General features: G+C 36.6%; 1 protein-coding gene across 3 annotated transcripts in view; it reads right to left on the bottom strand.

Moving 5' to 3' along the window:
* PAFAH1B1 (platelet activating factor acetylhydrolase 1b regulatory subunit 1) overlaps positions 1-23,703 on the bottom strand; it is an 83,797-nt gene that overhangs the window by 24,628 nt on the left and 35,466 nt on the right. For all 3 annotated transcript variants that reach the window (XM_072639986.1, XM_072639984.1, XM_072639985.1), the window contains exon 2: positions 2,102-2,325. In XM_072639986.1, coding sequence (XP_072496087.1) covers positions 2,102-2,133 — 32 coding nt within the window. In that variant the 5' untranslated portion in view covers positions 2,134-2,325. The remainder of the gene's footprint in view (positions 1-2,101; positions 2,326-23,703) is intronic.

Genomic DNA, 23,703 nt, shown 5'->3' with positions numbered 1-23,703 from the left:
TCTTTGACTCTATAAATCAAATTAATAAGATTTTTTTATACAATATTAAGCAAACAAGAAAATATTTATTAGACTTCTTTGTTAGCTGTTTTAAATCAACAATTTAAAAATATAAAACTAAGTCTACCACAGATCAATAGAAAGTCCCATATATGCATACATCTAAAAGTAATTTTAATAAAAACTAGTCATAATTTCAGTCAGAATATATTAGAATGAGAAGTAAGGAATTAGCATGTTTGAAATACAATTTAAAGATCTTTACAATGTTATTCATATGCTGTAGATAACATTTTAAACTTTTCTTGAAAATTTAGGCCACTAAGAACAACGAACAATTAGCACATTAGAAATCATTTCTCAGAAATTACTTCAAGTGATCTTCAAAATTAACATGCTCCTTCAGGAACAGATCTGAATAAGCATTCCTCAATGGTTCAATATTGCACTATATTCCCTATACAAAACCCAACCACCTCCAAATTCTATATTTAATGGTACAAATTTGACAGTTTGGCAGTTGCAAATCTTATGTTGTTTTCCAACATGGCAAAATCCCTAAAAACATAACTCTTGATGCTTGGAGAAAATGTAACCTTCTCGAGGGCAAGGACTTTGGCACTTAACATCTGATGAAATAATGTCAAAATCTGAACATATTCCATTTATTTTCATTCCCAACTGGCCTACAAAAAGAGTGTCAAGAAGATGCGATTTTAGCAAGCAAATAAATGATATCCTTATATGCCAAAGAAATTACAAAAATGAAAGCACTTTTGGTTAGTTTTCTTTAAGAAACCACTCACTAAAGAATATGTTCTTCCTAAGATGGTAAAACTATTAGGTAAGTAATTTCATGAATTGTGGTCACCTTGAAATTGTTTATAATTCAGGAAAAGACATCAGACTAGCTTAAATACCATCAGATATAAAATGTGGCAACCATTAAGCCTCTCACTTTGATATCAAGTATTATTGCCCAAATAATCAGTTTCTCACCTTTCAAAAGTTCATCTTTTGACTATAACTATGATACACACTGTTAAAAATTCCAGGAACAAAAGAAAAGCTGAAGACAGACAAATTTTCAACTTTACAAGAAAATTACAAATTGTTAAGATAATTTAGTGTAAACGTGTAAACAAATGGGTTCTGTTTGGCCTAAGAGGAAAATGAGTAAAAACCATAGACAGACAGACTTCAAAATCCAGGTTGGTGAAAGCATCTTAATGATTACAGTTGTCCTCTGCAGATCTGAAGGAGAGGCCATGTTGCAGAAGAAACTCTTTGTTATGTACAGATTGGACTGGATCACCTCTGAAGTCCCTTAACACCCTAAAATCTTGTGGCTCAGTTCGATTTTCTTCTTACTACAATGAATATGTGTCTATATTGACTTAAGGATCCCCAAATCACTGTCCCCCCTTTATATTTAAGACTTGAACTTTCATCTCTGATTATGAGAATAGATAAATAATTACTTCTGAGCAGTTTAGGGGGAAATACTACATAAGCACAGAGGCAAGAATAAAAGTAACAGGTACGATGGGGAGAAAAGACCTTTTGTACATTGGTCCAAATTGCTCTATCTAACCCAATCATTATAAATAAGAATTGTCAAAAGCAGCGAAGTCACTTCAAACTATTCTCATTTTATAATACTTGTCATCAAACATCATAATTACCTAACTAGCAAACCACATTATACCAACAAGCAGGTAAAAGATGAATAATGTAACACACTAAAGCATTTTGTAGAGAAATTATTTCAGTGAAATAAATCTAACAAAAGTTACATTTGGGGATTACAAATTCAAGCTACCTAAGTACATTATTGTTCTGTTAATATTTTAACTGTTAACATACAGTACATAAAGCCATACAATCAACAGTTCATAGTATTTAACAAATGCTCAAACGTAAAACTTGCATTTTACCAATACTATAAACTATGCTATTATTATTAGCTAAGACTGTTCATGCTTAGGGCTTCCTACACAACATTTGAAACAATGATAGTTTGAATGGCTAAATGTACATACTATTTAAACTCTTATAAGATGGTAAAATGTTGGTTTTTTTAAGCCCAAATATAACTTACAGTTCATCTCGTTGTCTCTGTGACAGCACCATTGTGGCTGTGATATCAAGTTTTCTGATACAGCAGCAACTGCCTCCCTTCTTCAGGAAATCAAAAAGCTTTACAATCCCTGAATCGGCAATCAAATATGCCACAGAGTGGCATCCACTATTGGGAAAATAGTTCTTCACAGGTGAGATCCAACTGGTAACCAAGAGACATTTAACAAGGAAGGTTCATTCCATCTAAATGAGGAAGGAAAAAACATACTTTAGGTCAAAGTAGTATTCCACTTCAATTTTATACCACTACCCATGTTGCCTACCTGACATATTAGTTCCAATTTTAAATATGTGGTCTCCACAGACTACAATAGTATTTATCGTCCTTCATTCTACTAAAGACAAGGGTAAAATATTTCAAGCAAGGCAAGGTAAGGTAGGACCATGAACAGAGGAAAGAGACAATGCATTTGCTAAACTTAGCGTAGGTATGTCCTCCCTCCTTTTTACTGCACAGGAAATATCTTCCCAAGTTCAAATCTGGCCTCAGAACATCTAGTCATGAGACATAGAGCAAATCACTTAACCTTGATTGCCTCAGTTCCTCATGGAGGAAGGAAATGGAAAACCACTCAGTATCTTTGCCAAGAAAATCCCAAATGGAGTTATGAGGGGTCATACACAACTGAAAAATGACTAAAAAACAGATATTAGCCAAGCATCATATTCTCAAAGTCTCATTTTCAGTTTCCTCAAGTTTTAAATGAGATAAAATTGGATAATCTCTAAGTGATCTATAACTCTGAAATTTTTGATTCTGTAACGCTATTAAATACATACTAAGAAGAGATAAGAGCATTATCTGTAATGGAGATAAGCTAGAAGCCTTCTCAATCAGTTCAATAGTGAAGCACCACTATTATTCAATATTGTATTAGAAAATGCTAGCTATACAACTCTTTCCTGCAAAGTATTGGAAATTGAGGGGAATGACTATCAATTGGGAATGGCTGAACAAACTGTGGTATTGTAATTATGATGTAATACTATCACACTATTAGAAATGATGAGCAGGATGCTTTCAGAAAAACCTGGAAAGACTTGTATGAGCTGAGGCAAAGTGAAATGTACTGTGTACAAAGTAACAGCAACATTGTAAGATGATCAGCTGTAAATGACTTCGTTACTTTCAGCAATACAATCCCAGACAACTTGAAAGAATTATGATGAAAAATGCTATCCATCCCTAGACAAAGCACCGATGGTATTTGAATACAGATTGAAGCATAATTTTTAAACTATTTTTTTTTTAGGTTTTTTTGCAGCCTATGCTTTCTTTTACAACATGACTAATATGGAGATGTTTTTCATGACTACACATGTATAACCTACATCGCATTGCTTGCCTTCTCAATGAGGAGGGTAGGGAAGAAGAGAGAAAATTTGGATTTCACCAATTGCTTGTGGGCAGGCTGAGGCAATATAATAAAAATGGCAATTCTACCTAAAATAATTTTACTTCAGCACTATACCAGTCAAATTAACAAAATATTATTTTATAGAGCTAAAATTAAAAAATGAAATTCATTTGGAAGAATAAAAGGTCAAGAATATTAAGTGAAATCAATAGAAAAAAAGGGAAAGGTGGCCTACAAGTATCACATCTCAAACTGTATTAAATCAAAACAATCTAGTAATGGCTAAGAAATAGTGGATCAGTGGAATAGATTAGGTGCATAGCACGCAAAAGTAAATGACCATAGTAATCTGCTGTATGATAAACTCAAAGACCCAAGCTTTTGGGACAAGAATTCACTATCTGACAAAAATTGCTGGGAAAACTGGAAAAAGCAGTATGGCCAAAACTAGGTATAAACCAACATTTCATGTCACATGATAAGAAGATCAAAAATGGTTACGTGATAAGGGGTGATATCATAAGCATAAGGGAACACAGGAAAGTTTATCTATGAGACCTACAGATAAACAAAGAATTTATTACCAAATAAGAGATAAAGAATGAGATGTAAAATGAATAATTTTGACATTAAATTAAAAAGGTTTTTGCACAAACAAAACAATGCAACCAAGCAAGATTAGAAAGAAAGCAGAAAACTGGGGAAAAACTGTTATAGCAAGTGTCTCTGAACTGAGTCAAAATTTATATAAGCCATTACTTAATTAACAAAATGTCTCTTTTGACAAACAAGCAGTTTCCATAAGAAATCAAAGCTTTCTATAGTCATATGAAAAAAATGCTCTAAGTCCCTATTGATTTGAGAAATGCAAATGAAAATAATTTTTGAGGCACCTAACAGATTGGTTATTATGACAGAAAATGAAAATAACGAATGTTGGAAGGAATGTGGGAAAATGTGGACACACACAGTTGGTGGAGTTGTGAACTAATCCAAACATTCTAGAGAACAATTTAGAAATATGCTCAAAGGGCTATAAAAACTGTGCATACCTGTTGCCCCAGCAACACTACTACTAGGTCTATATCCCAAAAGGATAAAAGAAAATGGAAAAGGAGGAGCAGAAAGATGCACATACTCTAGCTCTTCTCCCAGAATCCATAAAATACCTCTAAAAAATGACTCTCAACAAATTCTAGAGCAGCAGAAACCACAGAACAACACAGTGAAAGAGATTTCCAGCCCAAGGTAACCTGAAAGGCCGACAGGAAAGGTCTATCCCATGGGACACTGAGCAGAGCAGAGCCCAGCCCTGGTCGCATGGCACAGGGAGGTACAGGATCAGAACCAGCCTCTGGGGCAGAAGCCCCAGCAGGGAGGGTCTCAGATCCCTCAACCCACAAGTGCCAAAGAAAGCTTCAAAGGTCAGTAAAAGGGCTTTCCCGACTGGGCCAGAGGGAGCAGGGTCCTCCCCAGCACTGGCCTCAGGTGGTGGCAGTGGTAGCTGCAGCATCCATCTGTGAAGCACTCAGCCTAAAGCCCCTGAAGGAACTGAGCAGCTAATCTGAATCTCAGCCCTAAGCAGGGTCCTGGGGTGAGGATGAGAGAGGAGCGCTAGGACTCTCCTCTTGACAAAGGATTCAGAAGTCAAGTAACTGGCTGGGAAAATGCCCAAAAATGGGGAAAAAAAATAAGACCATAGAAGGTTACTTTCTTGGTGAACAGGCATTTCCTTCCATCCTTTCAGATGAGGAAGAACAATGCATACTGTCAGAGGAAGTCAAGGCTTCTGCATCCAGTACCTCCAAAATGAAAATGCATGGGCTCAGGCCATGGAAGAACTTGAAAAGCGAATCAACAGCTTGCTAAAGGAGACCTAAAAAAATGCTAAAGAAAATAATACCTTTAAAAATAGACTAACTCAATTGGAAAAAGAGGTCCAAAAAGCCAATGAGGAGAAGAAGGCTTTAAGAAGCAAAATTAGTCAAATGGAAAAGGAGGTTCAAAAGTTCACTGAAGAAAACAGTTCTTTAAAAATTAGAATGGAGCAGATGGAAGCTAATGACTTTAGGAGAAACCAAGAAATTACTAAACAAAACCAAAAGAATGAAAAAGTAGAAGATAACGTGAAAGATCTCATTGGAAAAACAACTGACCTGGAAAATAGATCCAGGAGAGACAATTTAAAAATTATGGGACTACCTGAAAGCCATGATCAAAAAAAGAACCTAGACATTATCTTTCATGAAATTATCAAGGAAAACTGCCCTGATACTCTAGAACCAGAGAGCAAAATAAATGCTGAAAGAATCCACTGACCACCTCCTGAAAGAAACTCTAAAAGAGAAACTGCTAGGAATATTGTGGCCAAATTTCAGAGTTCCCAGGTCAAGGAGAAAATATTGCAAGCAGCTAGAAAGAAACAATTTGAGTATTGTGGAAATACAATCAGGATAACACAGAATCTGGCAGCTTCTACATTAAAGGATCAAAGGGCTTGGAATAGGATATTCCAGAAGTCAAAGAAACTGGGATTAAAACCAAGAATCACCTACCCAGCAAAACTGAGTATAATACTTCAAGGAAAAAAATGGTCATTCAATGACATAGAGGACTTTCAAGCATTATTGATGAAAAGACCAGAACTGAAGAGAAAAATCTGACTTTCAAACACAAGAATCAACAGAAGCATGAAAAGGTAAACAGGAAAGCAAAATCATAAATTACTTCCTAAAGCTGAACTGCTTACATTTCTACATGGAAAGATAATATTTGTAACTCTTGAGACTTTTCTCAGTATTTGGGTAGGTGGAGGGATTACACACACACACACACACACACACACACACACACACACACACACAGCACAGACTAAGTTGAATCAGAAGGGATGATAGCTATAAAAAAATACAATTAAGGGGTGAGAGAGGAATATATTGGGAGGAGAGAGGGAGAAATGGAATGGGGCAAATTATCTTTCATAAGAGATAAGAAAAATTTTTTTCAATGGAGGAGAAAAGAGAGGGGAAAAGTGAAGCTTACTCTCTTCACATATGGCTTAAGGAGAGAATAACATGTTCACTAAATTTGTTTTGAAAAATCTATCTTATACTACAGGAAAGTGGGGGACAAGGAGACAAGCGGGGTGAGGAGGATGAAAGAAGGGAGGGCAAATGGGAGAAGGGAGTAACTAGAAGTAAACACTTTTGGGAAGGGACAAGGTCAAATGAGAGAATAGAATAAAGGGGGTAGGATAGAGGGAAATATAGTTAGTCTTACACAACATGACTATTATGGAAGTCTTTTGCAAAACAACACATATATAGCCTGTACTGAATTGCTTGCCTTCTCAGTGGGGATGGGTGGGGAGGGAGGAAGGGAGAGAAGTTGGAATTCAAAGTATTAGAAACGAATGTTGAGAATTCTTATTGCAAATAAGTGGGAAATAAGAAATACAGGCAATGGGGTATAGAAATCTATCTTGCCCTACAAGAAAAGAGAGAAGATGGGGGATAAGAGAAGGGTGGGGTGTGATAGAAGGGAGGACACATTGAGGGAAGGGGTAATCAGAATGCACGGTGTTTTGGGGTGGGGAGAGGGGAGAAAAATTGGAACTCAAAATTTTGTGGAAATGAATGTCCTAATCTAAAAATAATTTTTAAAATGGAAAAGGATCTATATATACAAAAATATTTATAGCAGCTTTTTTTTGTGGTGGTTAAGTATTGGAAATCAAAGGGATAACCATCAAGTTGTAGAATATATTTGTGATGGAATACTATTGTACTATAAGAAATGAAGATCAACATGATTTTGGGAAACTCTAGAAGACTTATATGAAAATGATGCAAAGTAAAGTAAGTAGAACCAAGAGAACACTGTGCATAACAATGATCAAGTGTTAATAACTTAGCTATTCTGAATAATGCTGTCCAGTCCTTTCAGTCCTGTCCAACTCTTCGTGACCCCATTTGGGGTTTTCTTGGCAGAGATACTGGAATGGCTTGCCATTTTCTTCTCCAGCTCATTGTACAGATAAGGAACAGAAGTAAAAAGAGTCAAATGACTTGCTCAGGGTCACATAGCTATTTAGTGTCTGAGATCAGATTTGAACTCAAGAAGATGAGTCTTCCTGACTTCAGCCCTGGGACTCTATCCACTGTGTAACTTTGCTGCCCCACATTCTCAGTAATACAACGATGTAAGGCAATTCCAAAGGATTTAAGATGAAAAAAATACTATCTACCTCTAGAGAAAGAATTGATAGAGCCTGAAAGTAAAGTGAACCCTATGTTTTAAAAAACCTTTATTTTTCTGGTTATTTTTTGGGGGGGTGAGGGGGTGGAGGGGTCTTGTTTTTTTTGGAACATGGCTTATACAGAAGCATTTCGCATGTCTGTATATGTCTAACCTATATCAAACTGTTTGACTTCTCAAAAAGTGGGAGGGTGAGAATTTAGAACTCTTTTCTTAAACAAGAAAAATAAAATAATTTTAATTATACAAAATTTAAAAGTTTTTAGCATGAAAAAATTAGTGCAATTAGAATTTAAAAAGCCAAGTGGGAAATTGTTTTTAACATATTATTTTTCTAATTACAGATAGAAACAATTTTTGATGTTTTTTAAAATTTTGAGTAGAACTCAATTTTTAAAAAAAGGTTAAAAAATGTTTTTACATGAAATTAGAAGAAATAAAGTTTAAAAATTTTCAAAAATTTGTTTTTACTTGTAACTGAGAAAAAATAAAATTTTAAGTACAAGCTACCAAAAAAAGGTTAGAAAGATGACTAGAAAACAAAGAATTGTTTTCTTATGTCACAACTCCAAAACAGAACATTTAACATAAATTTATTAAGTATTTCCCATGTGCCAGTCACACATGTATCAAGAGCTGAGAATCTCAAAGAAAACACAAAAAACATCTGAGGCCTCAAGGAATCTGTATTTTAATGAAGGACCACACCTACCTTCCATCAACAAATTAATATGGTTGCTACATTTTATGATGCATATATTAAAAGTTAGGCATTTCACATTTTAACTCTACACACAGTTCTTAACATTCTATTCTAATATTCTATCAAGTATGTCAGCTCCTTTAGAGACACCAATTTGGAATCATGCAAAAGTACCTGAATAAGACTCTTCTGCAACATTTCCAAACCTTTACTTGAAGATGCCCAATGAGGAGGAACCCACTAAATCACAATGCAACCAATCCCTTGTACTTTTGCACAATTCTTATTATTAGGAAAGCAGCTAGGCAATGCAGTGGATAGAGTACCAGGCTTGGAGTCAGGAAGATCTTGGTTCAAATCTGTCCTCAGAAACTTACTAGCTATGTGACCATGGGCAAATCACTTAACCTTGTCTGTCTCATTTGTAAAAAAGGGACACACTGGAGAAGGAAATGGCAAACCATCACTCCAGTACCTTTGCCAAGAAAACCTTCTGTCCATGGAGTAAAGGTAGAGTTGGACGTGACTGAACAACCACAACATTATTAGGAAGATCTTGGTAACATCAAGACTGAAGCCTATCTATCCAGTTCTACTCCTATCTAAATCCTTCATTTTATAGATGAAAAAAACAGAAGCCCATGAAACCACTCAAGCCACAGACATTCAATAAATGTCTGCTTTGTGTCAGGCACTGCGCTAAGTGCTGAGCATACAAAGACAAAAGAGAAACAGTCCCTGCCCTCAAAGAGCTTACATTATATACAGGAGCCAACATGGACACACAGGCAGTGTGGAGGAGTAGAGAGCAGGAAGACCTGTGTTCAAGTTTTACACCAGACACATACTGGCTGCGACCCTAGGGCAAATCAGTTATTTAATCTCTCAGTGCCCCATGCAACTCTATGACTAGAAGATGCTCATCTTCATTAATGGAAGAATTTCCCTACCATTGACAAAAATCACAGATCTAGTTTAAAAAACAAAATATCAAGTACACACACACACACACAATGAAATAAAGGTAGATTTAAAGGGAGGGTATGCTAGCAGCTAGAGGAAGACACAAAATATTTTATTTCATGTAGAAGGTAGTATTTCAGCTGAATTTTGAAGCAAACCAGGAACTTCAAGAGGTCAAGATGATAAGGCTAAAGCTTTCCAGGATTGGAAGAAAAGTCAATGCAAAGGCATGGAGACAGGAAATGGAGCACTGGGTCTGAGAAAAAAGTAAGCATGCCAGTATAGCTGACCTGCAGAGTTCATGGAGAAATAACAAGTTGTCTTAGATATATTGCATTTGACATATCTATAGGACATCCAGATCAATATGCATAAAAAAGCAGTCCATGCTACTGGACTGGAGCTAAGGAAAGGAACTAGGACTGGACATAGAACTAGAAGAAATTTGCAAAGAGGTTAATTGAACCCAGAAAAACAAATGAGGAGAGTCATCAAGTAAGACAATAAAAAAGGGAGAAAAAAAGAGTATGATGCATATGATGACCCACCTAATGAGTCTGAGGAGAACGCTGATAAGTAGGTGAAGCAAGAGAGAGGAAAATATGAAAATCCAGAAATGAGAATCTCCAGGAGAAAGGAGCCAACAGTGTGAAAGGCTCTAGAGAGGTCAAGAAGGATGAGAATTGTATAACAGTCCATTTGATTTGGTAATTAAGAAACCGCTGATTGATATTATGTTGTACAAAACGACAAATACAATGTATGGAAAGAAGCGTGGAAAGACTTATGTGAAATGGTGCAGAGGGAAGTAATTAGACATACACAGTAACTATAACAACATAAATGAAAAGAACCACCACAAAACAACTGAAAGTGAATGTTGCAAAATTACTAAGAATATATACACTTGGCCCCAAAGAAGAAATGGGAGAAGATGTCTCTCTTCCCTTCACTCCTCTGCTAAGGTCCCTGTGGGGTGTGAACACTGTACATATCTGCAGGCTCTTTTGGAGGTATTGCTCAGTTTCTCTGACTTCTGTTCTCTTCTTCCTCTTGCCTTTGAAAAAAATTCTCTATTATATGTGATACAAGGAGACAGTGGAGAGTTGGGGGGATTAGAGGATTTAGGTGAAGTAAAACCAAAAGATATCAATAAAAATTTATTTTAAAAAATCATTGGTAACTTCGAACAGGGCAGTGTTGGTTGAGTGATATAAATCAGAATGTCGATGATATGGGTAGAAGAGAGAAGGTGAAGGAATTGACTGTAGATGGCTTTTTCAAGAAGCTTGGCTAAACAAGGGTGAGCTATTATAGCCCATTAACTAGCAGCAATTGTAGGATTCAGAAAGTATTTTTTTAAAGAGAAGGCAAAACTGGGTATGTTTGCAGGTAGCTGGGAAAAGAATCAGTAGATAAGAGATTGTAAATTAGAGTGAGATAATGCTAGTGGGTTCAATTTTCTAGAGTTGGGTTGTAGGGGTGGGAGTGGGGAAGAGGGCAGAAAGGAGGGTTAGTTGTGAGATGAGAAGGGGAGAAGATTCCTACTCAATAGCCTCAATTTTCTCTGGAAAGGATGAGGTTCAGCTAAGAAGATGGAGAGAAGAATACTGTGGGAGGCTTGAGGAGTGAAGAATCAATAATGTAACCATGATATCAAAGTAAAAGACTCATAGAAAAGATGTAATTAAAGTCTGATTTGAAGTTTTCACTCCAAAGTCCATACCCCAAAAACTTCACTACTGAACATACTAGTTCCTTTGGCATTTCTAACCCAACAGGTCTGAAACAAAACCTCATGATCTTTCCTCTAAAACCAAGCCCCATTTCTGTCGAAGGCACCACCATCATTCCATCAAAGTTCTCAACTCCACTTCACCTCACATATCCAGTTAGTTGCCAAGTCTCACACTTCTAACTCTACACCTCTTACATCAACCCCCCTTTACTCTAACTCACTGTCACCTTCATCACCTCTTGCTCCACCATGTCAGGTTGCTTCTCTACCCAACTTTTCAGGGGTCAAATCCAAACACCTTGTCCAAACCTACTTTTCCATTCATATTATTTGTATTACCCTTTATGTCCTCTCAGCCCAGTCAAATGCGTTTTCTTCTTCACACACAACACTCCATTTCCTCAAACAGGCAAGGAATTACTAAAATACATGCTTATCTCTGTCTTCCCAGAATCCCTAAGTTTCTTCAAAACTCAGTTCAAACATCACTTTTACACAAGGTAGCCCAATCTCCCCAGTTGCTATCACTATCCTACATTTTATGTATTATTAACATTATTCAACTGCCACTGTTATACCAAACTAGTTAGATATTAATAATATACAAAAAAAGGGGTAAGTTACCTCCCCTAAAAATGAACAACTTTTGATTATTTGTTTTGAGAACACTGGAACAGATGATCTAAAGACTATACTTAATGTGGCATTGTATCTTAAGAACTAGAAGGTGTGGCTACAAAACAAAATATTTTGTTGGGCTACTATATTAAAAAGTAGTCTGTGCATACTGAGTATATACCAACTGATGGTTCTGGGAAAATGCTTCAAGTATACTAGACAAAAACAAGGCCAAGCTAAAATAAAAATTTTAAACTTACAATTTACACTAAGAGCTACATATAGATAAGAGTTGACTTTTAGACATCCATTGAATTAAGTTACATTTTTACATGAGTCAGGAGAAAAAAAATTTCAAAGGTTCAAAATGATAAAAGGAGATTTTTCTTTACTGAAATATATTTTGGCAGTGTTTCAGTATGTACAATTTGCATTCCCTTTAAAGGCTATTTATGTAGATTATATAAACAACTTCAAAGATTAGATGAGTGTGTGTTCATTTGCATATCAATATCCAGAATGTTCTTCCAGCTCCAGATCAGTGTTGCTATGACATTTTTGCTTAAGCACCAGAAACAAACAGATTCAAGGATGCTTTTGGTGAACAAAATTCATGTATTCTACATTCCGTTATCAATTCTAGTTGTCTGTTGCACTCTGAAGACTAATCTACTGAAATTTCGATTAAAAACTGGTCAATGAATATGCTATTGCTATCACTTGGTTAGGTAAATCAATACAGTGTGTGGAAAATGGACACAACAGGAAACAGATGACTATAACAAGCAGCACAGTACAAGAAAAAGGAGTAGGGTGGTCTATTTAAAATGAGCCCCATTTTAAGTGGCTATATAGTAAACAAAGACTGTCAAAATTCCTTGAAATCTACCATTTTAAGTCAGGAAACAATGGTTCAGGAAATACACAAAGGATGGCTCAATATGAGAAAATAAAAGCAGAAAAACCACTGAGGGGTGGAGGCAAGATGGCAGAGTAGAAAGACACACATACACTAGCTCTTCCCCCACAGTCCGTAAAATACCTGTGAAGAAAGACTCTCAACAAATTCTAGAGCAGCAGATACCACAGAACAAGGAGTGGAGGAGATTTCCAGCCCAGGGTGACGAGAAAGGTCTGTTGCACCTGACGCAAAGAGGAGTCCAGCCCAGCCTTGGCCACCCAGAAGGACCCGAGCAGACCTTGGGGACAGACTCCCTAGCAGCAGTAGCAGCAGTTTGCAGATCCCTCAATCCACAGGTGCCAAAGGTCAGTGAGAGGGTTTTTTCAGCTGACCAAGGAAGGAGCAGGGTCTTCGCATAGCTCCAGCCTCAGGTGGCAGCAATTGGCAGCAGCAACTGGCAGCAGCTCCCACAGCAGCCCAAATCCATTGTTGGATCGTAAAACCCCTGGAGGCACTGAGCAGCTGATCCCTACCTCAGCCCAGTGTGGTGGCCATGCCCCCACTGAAGGCCCCTGGGGAAACTGAGCAGGTTATCTGAATCTCAGCCCTCAGTGCTAGCTTGGTTTAACTGGAGGTCAGGTGGCTGTGGAAAGGGAACTCTATTACTCATAGATTCTCCGCACGAAAGTTTCTGGTTGCCCCCAGACCAGTGTACATGCTTGACTGTGCCACCTTGGAGGAACTGAGATCTTACAGATTCCCAAAGTATACTCTACTCTTGACAAAGGACCCAAAAGTCAAGTTGGGAAAATGCCCAAAAAAGGGAAAAAAAATAAGACTACAAAAGGTTACTTTCTTGGTGAACAGATATCTTCTCCCATCCTTTCAGATGAGGAAGAACAATGCTTATCATCAGGGAAAGACATAAAAGTCAAGGCTTCTGTATCTCAAACATCCGAAATAAATATTCAATGGTCTCAGGCCTTGGAAGAGCTCAAAAAGGATTTTGAAAATCAAGTAAGAGAGGTGGAGGAAAAATTGGGAAGAGAAATGAGAGAGATGCAAGAAAATCATGAAAAACAAGTCAACAACTTGTAAAGGAGATCCAAAAAAATGCTGAAGAAAATAACACCTTGAAAAATAGGCTAACTCAACTGGCAAAAGAGGTTCAAAAAGCCAATGAAGAGAAGAATGCTTTAAAAAGCAGAATTAGCCAAATGGAAAAGGAGGTTCAAAAGCTCAAAATAATTCTTTAAAAATTAGAATGGAACAGATGGAGGCTAATGACTTTAGGAGAAACCAAGAAATCACAAAACAAAATGAAAAGAATGAAAAAATGGAAGATAATGTGAAATACCTCACTGGAAAAACAACTGACCTGGAAAACAGATCCAGGAGAAACAATTTAAAAATTAAGGGACTGCCTGAAAGCCATGATCCAAAAAAGAGCCTACACATCATCTTTCATGAAATTATCAAGGAAAATTGCCCTGATATTCTAGAACCAGAGGGTAAAATCAATATTGAAAGCATCTATTGATAACCTCCTGAAAGAGATGTGAAAAGAAAAACTCCTAGGAATATTGTAGCCAAATTCCAGAGCTCCCAGGTCAAGGAGAAAATATTGCAAGGAGCCAGAAAGAAACAATTTGAGTATTATGGAACTATAATCAGAATAACACAAGATCTAGCAGATTCTACATTAAGGGATTAAAGGACTTGGAATACAACATTCCAGAAGTCAAAGAAATTAGGATTAAAACCAAGAATCACCTACCCAGTAAAACTGAGTACAATACTTTGGGGGGGAAATGGTTATTCAATGAAATAGAGGACTTTCAAGCATTCTTGATGAAAAGACCAGAGCTGAACAGAAAATCTGACTTCCAAACACAAGAATCAGGAGCAGCATGAAAAGGTAAACAGGAAACAGAAATCATAAGGGACTTACTAAAGTTGAACTGTTTACATTCCTACATGCAAAGATCATATTTGTAACTCTTGAAACTTTTCTCAGTATTTGGGTAGTTGGAGGGATTACACACACACACACACACACACACACACACACACACACACACACAGAGGGCACAGGGTGAGTTGAATAGAAAGAGATGATATCTAATAAAATAAAATTAAGGTGTAAGAGAGGAATATATTGGGAGGAGAAAGGGAGAAATGGAATGGGGCAAATTATCTCTCATAAAAGAGACAAGAAAAAGCTTTTTCAATGGAAGGAAAAAGGGGGGAGATGAGAGGGAAAAAGTGAAGCTTACTCTCATCACATTTGGCTTACAAAGGGAACAACATGCACACTCAATTTGGTATGAAAATGTATCTTATGCTACAGGAAAGTAGGGGAAAAGGGAATAAGTGGGGTGGAAGGATGATAGAAGGGAAGGCAAATGGGAGGAGGGAGTAATTAGAAGTAAACACTTTAGGGAAGGGACAAGGTCAAAAGAGAGAATAGAATAAATGGAGGGCAGGAAAGGATGGAGGGAAATATGGTTAGTCTTTCACAACATGACTGTTATGGAAGTCTTTTGCAAAATGACACATATATAGCCTGTACTGAATTGCTTGCCTTATCAGTGGGGAAAGGTGGGGAAGGAAGAAGGGAGAGAAGTTGGAACTCAAAGTTTTAGGAACAAATGTTGAGAATTATTTTTACATGCAACTGGGAAATAAATAATACAGGTAATGGGGTATAGAAATTTATCTTGCCCTACTGAACAAAAGAGAAGATGGGGATAAGGGAAGGCATGGATGTTAGAAGGGAGGGCAGACTGGTGATAGGGGTAATTAGAATGCTCAGCGTTTTGGGGTGTGGGGAGAGGAGAGATGGGGAGAAAATTTGGAACTCAAAATTTTATGGAAATGAATGTTGAAAACTTAAAATAAATAAATAAAATTTTTTAAAAAAGGAAAAACCACCATGTAACAATAGACTAACCGAGAAATAGTTTTTATATTATTTAACTAGAAAAATCTCAAAATCATTGAATGTATCTAGTAATTTTACAGCTATCATTGTACACTTATCAAATTTGGTAAAAGTTTAAATAATTTGTAAAAGGTTACTGATTAATAAGCACTCTCATCTCACAAAACACCAGTCCACTTAACCAAGATTCATTTTAAATGGGACAGCTTTTCTAATTTGCCCCTAAATAACATGCCTTCTAACCTAAAATTGCAAAATCCCATTAAAATATTTTCAAGAGTAATAGAGAAAATGAAGTAGTGATTAGTAGGCAATCAATAATACTGTTATCATTAACCATATTTCAGGGACTTGTTCTACCTTTTTTTCAATAAGTATTTAAAGCAAATTTTCACCACTAATGCAAAATTAACTTCAGTCACAATGCAAATTACTTAAAGTTTTATTACTATATCATCAGAAAAAAGCAGAAAATTTCAAAATCACTTAATAGTCCACTAACCTGTACTTAACAGAAACTCTCTTATCAACTATGGTTCTAATACTTACAGCCTAAAATATTCTGATGTTTCTAACTTTAGAAAACTATCTACTAAGCAATGTATTACCCAAATACTTTTGTACAGAATTTTATTGAGAATCAATTGATTGAGAAACAAAATCATATGGAGAAGAATAAAGAATTGTATCTATGATTTTATTGAAAATGATAACAATTTGCAGGAATGGAAAAAAAAAACCCAGTTACTTCACTGCCCTGCATAGACTATGTGATCTATAAAATTAATATGAAACCTTAAATTTTAAGTAGAAGATGATACTTTTTGGACACTGTAGAAATAAGCAAGAATAGTAAGACTGACTGATTTACCTTACATGTCCGTAATTCCATTACCTAATAATCAGTCCTTCAGATGACAACAAAGGAAAGATAAGAAAGCCTAAAAATTTAAAGTGTAGAAAGGGAATTAAGGTGAATCAGATAAGAACCAGACATTTAAGACTCAATAGTGAAGGAAAGAGAGCATTCACCAGTACAACACCACTCTTAAATGAATATTCAAGATGTATTGTCTATCACTGCATTAACCAAGGTAAGCATTATGTGCTGCATTAGATTTAGGCAGTAAATAACTTGTATTACAGAGGATACATGATGAACTCTCCACTGGCATACTAGGCAGACAACCCTATCCAAAAGCAAAGTTAATTGTGATAGTGTTAAAGCTTGGATGAGACAAAACTTTGGTAGCCCTTTAGAAAGACCTTTAATATCACAATTAAGTCACAACAATCAGTCTACTCAACCATGTCTTTTGCTTCTGCCACTGCTCTGACCTAAAAATTATACAATGCAATAAAATCGGGACTAACCTAAGAGGTAAACAATGGGTTTCCTTCTGGAAGAGAAACCAAAAGAGTCTTTTAAGAATCAAGGGATTTAACTATTTCTTGATGGAAAATTATTTCTAAAATTTAATTACCCCTTGAATTCTAAAATAGTGCATTGAACAGGTAAGTGTTTTTGCTTTTGCTAAATGAAAAACTCTTCAAAGTAGTTAGTAAGTAAATCAAGCCACTAAGTACTTATTGAGTGCCTATGATATACTATTCTTCAGCAAAGGATTGTTTCTCTGTGAAATGATTCTTTAAACTGTGTACAAAGATGCTTAGATAAATTTAGTTAGTAGACATTTTTCTAGAGTCAGAAATATTAAAACATCTTAGACTATAACATTATAGTCAATGCTGATAATGCACCAAGAATCACATTATACAAAGAACAAAAATAGCCCGTATCCTCAAGGAGCTTATATTCTATACAGACAATATTCACATATTGTAAGTATATAACCACCACAACAACAAAAACCCAAAAGAAGGTAATTTTGGGGAGGAGGTACTGACAGCAAGAGTAACCTAAGAAAAGTGTCTCTCACAGGAAGTGATTCTAATTTGAGTTTTGAAGGAAATTAGGGATTATACAAGGCTGAGCTGAGGAGAAGCACGTTAGGACAGAATGTGCAAAGGCATGTAAGAAATAGTAAGAATGATATGTAAGGTTGGAAAGTCAAAGCACAACATTTTAAATGACAATAGAGAAGCTCATATGTGAACCTAGAGGGAATAGGGAGCAGAGCCACTGGGCATGGACAAACTAAACCTGTGCTTTAGAAAAATCATTTTAGCAACTGTATGGAGAAAGGGAAGACAGAAGAAAGGATGCATGGTACAGTGGAAAGAACACTAGATTTGAAGTCAGTAGACCTGGGTTTGAATCCATCTCTGTCACATTACTTATCTATGTATCCTTGGACAAGCTGATAAAATTTTTCTGGGCTACAGTTTTCTTATCTACAAAATGAGAAGGTTGGATTGCCCAAGGTCCTTTCCAGCTTTACAACTGATTACGATCTAGGGCAGTCATCTCCAAATTTCTGATCACACAATTATTCCCATCAGAAAAAACCTTCAGTACATACACTAAAAATATTTACTTTTTTACAAATACAAGATACAACTGCACCAATAATTATGTGTTATAAAACATACAAAAATGTTACAAAGATCAAGATAAAAATGAAACAATATTTGATCAGTCACTATAGAGTCACTGGAATGTGTTAGAAGAGTGTCATAGTCAGAGTCGCCCTAGGAAAATAATTTTAGCAGGTGTGTGGAGAATGAGTTAGAGCCAGGGCACATTTGAGCAGAGCAGGCATACCAAGGTGGCTATTGCAACAGTCCAAGCTAAAAGTGATAAAGCCTAAACTAGTGCGGTGGTTATGTTTGAAAAGAGGAGATTTAGATGGGGGAGATACTGTGGAAGTAGACCTGAGTTAGAAAATTGATTGGATATGTGGGATGAAGAAAAATTAATTTAAGAAAAATTGAAGATTGCAAATCTATGCAACTAGAAGGAAGCTGGTGCTATCTTTAGAAACAAGGAGAAAAGGGGTTGTTTGTGGGAGAAGGAGCTGGGATGCAGAATGCAACCACCTAATATCTATTCAACCTAAGAGACTCATTTTGTCCCACTGAAAATGAAAAGGGGTATGTGTGTATGTGGTGGGAGGAGAATTAAAAGCAGGAGTTGAGGAAGAGGGAGAATTTTCCCAAAAGCATCTACACAGCTGCTGGTACCCAGTCCAGGGGCTGAGAGTAGTAGTTGGGAACCTGTGCTGGAGAGAAGCCTCAAGAAGGGGGATGAAAAGAAGAGCTGTGTTTTAGACATGAGTTTGAGATGCCTATGGGACACAGAGATTGAGATGTCCATTATGCAATTGGTAATATAGAACTAAAGTTGAAGAGAGAGATCTTTAGGGCTGGCTATCTAGATCTAGAAAACATCCAAATAGAGATGATAATTGAGCCCATGGGTCTAGCTAAGGGTAACTGAAAGAGAAAGAGTGAAGAGGCTCTAGGATCATCCAGTCAGAGATTTAAAGCTGGAAGGAACCTCACAGCTCATTTAATCCAGCCCCCTCCTCTAACCCATGATAACCAGCATTGGAGAGGGAATGTGACTGGGTCAAAATTGCAGAGGAAGAGCCAGGCTTTGAACCACAAATCCAGAGGACAGAATAGTGTTAAATATGCTGCACTGAAGTCCAAAAGGAAGAGGGTCGATGAAATATTATTGTGGCGCAAGAAACAGCCAATCTAATCAAAGACAGAGAAGCATGGGAAGATGTATGAGGTGCTACAAAGTAGCATAAGTGGGAAAACAACATACACAATGGCTACAACACTGTAAAAGAAAGAATGATGATGTAACAACTGAAACCAAGTGCTGCAAAGTTATGATGACCTCACTTGTCCAGTTGTCTCCCTTCTTTTATGAGGAAGGAGACTATGGGTGTGGATCACTACAGACAATGTCCAACTTTCTGATGGTTTAGTTTGGTTGAAATATTTTTCTCCCTCTTCCTTTCTGTTATAAGGTATGTCTCCATATGTGAAGGGAAGTGAGAAGAGAGAGCTACTGGGAAACACAGGTGATGTAGATAAAAAAATAAAAAAAAGTAGCATCAGTAACTTTGGAGAGAGTAGTTTCAGTTGAATGAGTGAGCTGAAAGCCAGACTATGAAGTGAGAGGATAATTGGAGGCATTTGGCAAAGACTACGCCATTTTTGGAATGCACTGTCCCCATTTCGTCTCCACCTTTTAAAATCCCTAGATTCATTCAAAATTCAGCTCAAGCACAACCTTCCATGAGGTCTTTCTTAATCCTCAACCTAGCCCCTGATGCTGGAGCCTCCCACCCATAAATTACTATACACACAACACAAATGGCTCAGAGCATACAGCATTGGACTTGAAGAGATGAGAGTTCAAATTTGCCCCCAGTGGCAAGTCATACTTAACCATTTGCCTCAGTTTCCTCATCTATTAAATTGGGCTAAAGAATAGCACTTAACTCCCTCCCAGGATTATTATATGGATCAAATGAGATAGTTTGAAAATCATTTGGTAAATTTCAAAGTGCCATATAGATGCTAGCTATTAATACCAATATCATTATTATTAATCTATTTCCTCTTCTGACAGAATTAAAATTCCTTGAGGAAAAGGGCTTTATTTTGTCTTTGTATCCCTTAGCATACAGCAGACACTTTAATCAATGTCCACTGATTGAAGCAAAGAACATAGACTGCTTTTTCTACAAGTTTAACTGTGAAAAGGAGGGGATACAGGCTGAAACCTTGAGGAGAAAATAGTGTGGCGAGACCATAGACAGGGCCTTGGATTGAAGATGATTGTGGAGGCAGTCCGCCCAGGAGACAGGAGGGAAAGTAGTAAACAAAGAAGGTCTTAGGCAAGGAAAAGGGCTATATCTTTATCAGACTGAAGTAAAATATGCATCATCTCTCTGTTATATCTGAGAAGCCTGAGGTAAAATAGCTCATTCAAGGTTCCAGGATGACCCACTTAGAGCTGGAAGGTCTACTGGATGCCAACTAGTCCAGCCCTTCTTAAATTGTGGGTCTCAACCCGTATGGGGGCCTGACCCACAATTTAAGAAGCACTGAAGGGGTCATGAGTGGAAAAAATTTGGAAGCCCTAAATTCTAGTCTAATTCCCTCACATCTTACTGATAAGGAGAGCTGAGGAACAGAGAGGTGAAGTGACCTGTCCCAAGTCACTATGGCAGAGAAGGAACAGTCCAGGGCCTTCTATTCCAAATTCAGCATCCCCTCCCCCCACAACGTCATCATGCATATTAAAAACCTGATTTAGCAAATCAAAATCTGATTTGTATATATATATATATATATATATATATATATATATATATATATATATATATCACATACATCTGAAAAAAGCTCTCTCCTCCAAGTGGTTTGCTCTCCCTCCCATAATCTTCAAGGTTATTATAAGTATGCTTTGATTTGTCACCAACACCCAAAATGTTCTGCATTGCTAACACAATGAACAGCAGGAACCACCACCTTTGTCAGCCTTCACCTATCTTACTTGTACTCTATCTTACTTGTACTCTATCTTACTTGTACTATTTGATGACAGTGTTAAAGAAAAAGCATTCCCTCATACTTTGAAGAATTTGAGCAGGAAGTATGAAGATGGCGATCAGAAAGAGGTCTTTATTTCAAAGCCTGCAAATTTTTTTTTTTTTTACCATTAGAAGATGCTATGCAAGTCACACTCCCTTTTCTTTTACTACCAAATTTGTGAGAAAGGTGCCTATACCTGATGAATCTACTTCATCAATTCTGTCCTTTCAATCTACCTAAAACATTCCCACTGGACTTGAGGCAAAATGCCTTCCACGTCCAGAGAAAGAACTATGGAACTAGATTGCAGAATGAAGCAGAATATTTTCTCTTGTGCTATATTTTGGTTTTTCTCATGGTTTCTCCCATTCATTTGAATTTTTCTATGCAACATGACCAATGTGAAAATGTGTTTAATAAGAATGTATGTGTAGAACCCACTTAAGAATGCACGCTGTTTCAGGGAGGGAATAGGAGGGAGGGGGAGAAAATCTAAAACTTATAGAAGTGATTGTAGAAAACTGAAAACAAATAAGTTAATGAAAAAAAAAATTTTTTTTAATCTAGCTTCCACTTCCCATCATGGTACTCAAACTCTTCTCAAAGGGCACTAATGACCAGAGGAACAGGCTGTTTTCATACATAGTGTGTTGATCTGTTTTGCTTGGTTATACTTTTTCAAGAGAAAGCTTCCAGAGCACTATAAGTTGGTGGGTACTGACAAAGATGTCATCAATAGAAAGTTAAAAAAAATTCACAGAAGAAAACTAACAAAAAAAATCAAGAAGGGACTACAACATGGCAGTTTTGTTACTACCTTTGTTAACTTTAATATATACTTTAAAAATACTAACTGAAGTGCACAACTTCATATGCAATCCTCTTTGCACATTGAAATGTTTATGTTTTTTAAATTCACAAAAAATTGAAAATAGCAAATTAAAGCTGAAAAATAAAAGGTTACCAATCACCTACTAGTTTTGTTAAATTCTTCATCCTCCTGGAACTCTTTTTCTTCTCTTCAGCTTTTGTTCTAACTGACCACCTGCCCCCTCCTATATAGTATTTGCATGATGAAGTAACTTGAGAAATTCTACTCATGACTCTAATCAAACCTCTCTAATCAACTCATTTTATGAATTCTCTTTCTCTTTCCATCCTCTACTTCAATCTGATAAAGAGATGTTCTCTTGGGTTGTTGCTACTTCTTCAAGATCTTCTAAAGGCTATCTTATTTCTTCTTTAGACACTTGTTCCTTCATTCATTCCCAGAAAATCTATGTATATGACCCCAAATCTTCACTTCTATCCCTTCTCTGGCACAAAGTTTCAAACCTGCCCCCCTACCCCAATTGCCTAGCAGACATTATCATGTTTAGTTTGTCCCAATCAGTAACCTCAAATTCATTATGTCCAAATCGGGTTTAGTATCTTTATCCTCAAACCTGTTCCTTCTAATTTCACCAATTGTGCACTACCACTTAATCCAATCTCCCATGTTTCAAACCCTGATGTTATGACTGTGCAATTTTCCCTTACTTCTAAAATCCAAGTCATCACCAACTCCTGTTGATGCTATCCTAAAAACATCTTAAGCATCTCTATCCTACTCTCTATTCCCACTGTCATGTCACAGGATCATAAACTTAGAGGTACATAAAGACCATCAAATGCAACCCCCTCATTTTAGAGGAAACTGAAGCATAAAGTGACTTGCTTGGGGTCACACACAGAGTTAGTGGCTCAGGTGGGTTTTCAGGTCTTTCTGACTCCAAGTCCGGTACCCTCTTACCCATTACCTCATGTTGCCTCTCCCTAGTATGGGTATCGAACTTATCACTCACATACACACTATTACAAAATCTATCCAATTGATCTTCCCACCTCCATTCTCTTTTCCCATCAGATCATAACAGTAAAATAAATGTTTTATTACTTATTATTCAAATAAATGTTGAATGAATCCAACCTTCAGACTGTCAGACTTTTCCACACATGTATCTAGTCCTTAAAAAGCTTCTTTTAGTGACTCCATACTGCCTGAATGAAGTTCAAACTCCTTTATCTGGTATTCAATTCCCTCCAGCCTTTTGCCATACTACTTTTATCTATGCCACCTAGTCAATATGCACTACTATGGACAATCAAACATCCTATCATCTCTTACTTCAGGTGCCTTTGTTCAAGTTATGCCTGGAAAATTCTCCTTCCCTATGTTAAAAGCCATCTTAAATGCCCTCTCTTCCATGAAGCCACCTTTGATTTCTTACTGTTGGTCAGCATCTTTCTCCTCAAACTGCATTCTTTAGTGCCCATTAACAAAGCACTGGCATCCTCTATATTACTCATTTATGTATTATCTTATATGAACTTTATATCTAGGACAATGAAATGAATTTTCTGTAAGTTCTTTCATGTTCAATTTTTGAAAATAATTCCATAAAGAAACAATGAAAACCACTTCTTTAACATCCTATATAGTATTTGCATGATGAAGCAACTGTCTCAGACGATTCCATAATAAAATGTCAATATTCTGAACTACACCTTAGTCCACAG

This window comes from Notamacropus eugenii, chromosome 2 (assembly GCF_028372415.1).
Source record: "Notamacropus eugenii isolate mMacEug1 chromosome 2, mMacEug1.pri_v2, whole genome shotgun sequence".
Classification (NCBI taxonomy): domain Eukaryota; kingdom Metazoa; phylum Chordata; class Mammalia; order Diprotodontia; family Macropodidae; genus Notamacropus; species Notamacropus eugenii.
Note: the sequence above shows the minus strand (reverse complement) of the source record. Positions and strands in the feature narration are given on the sequence as shown.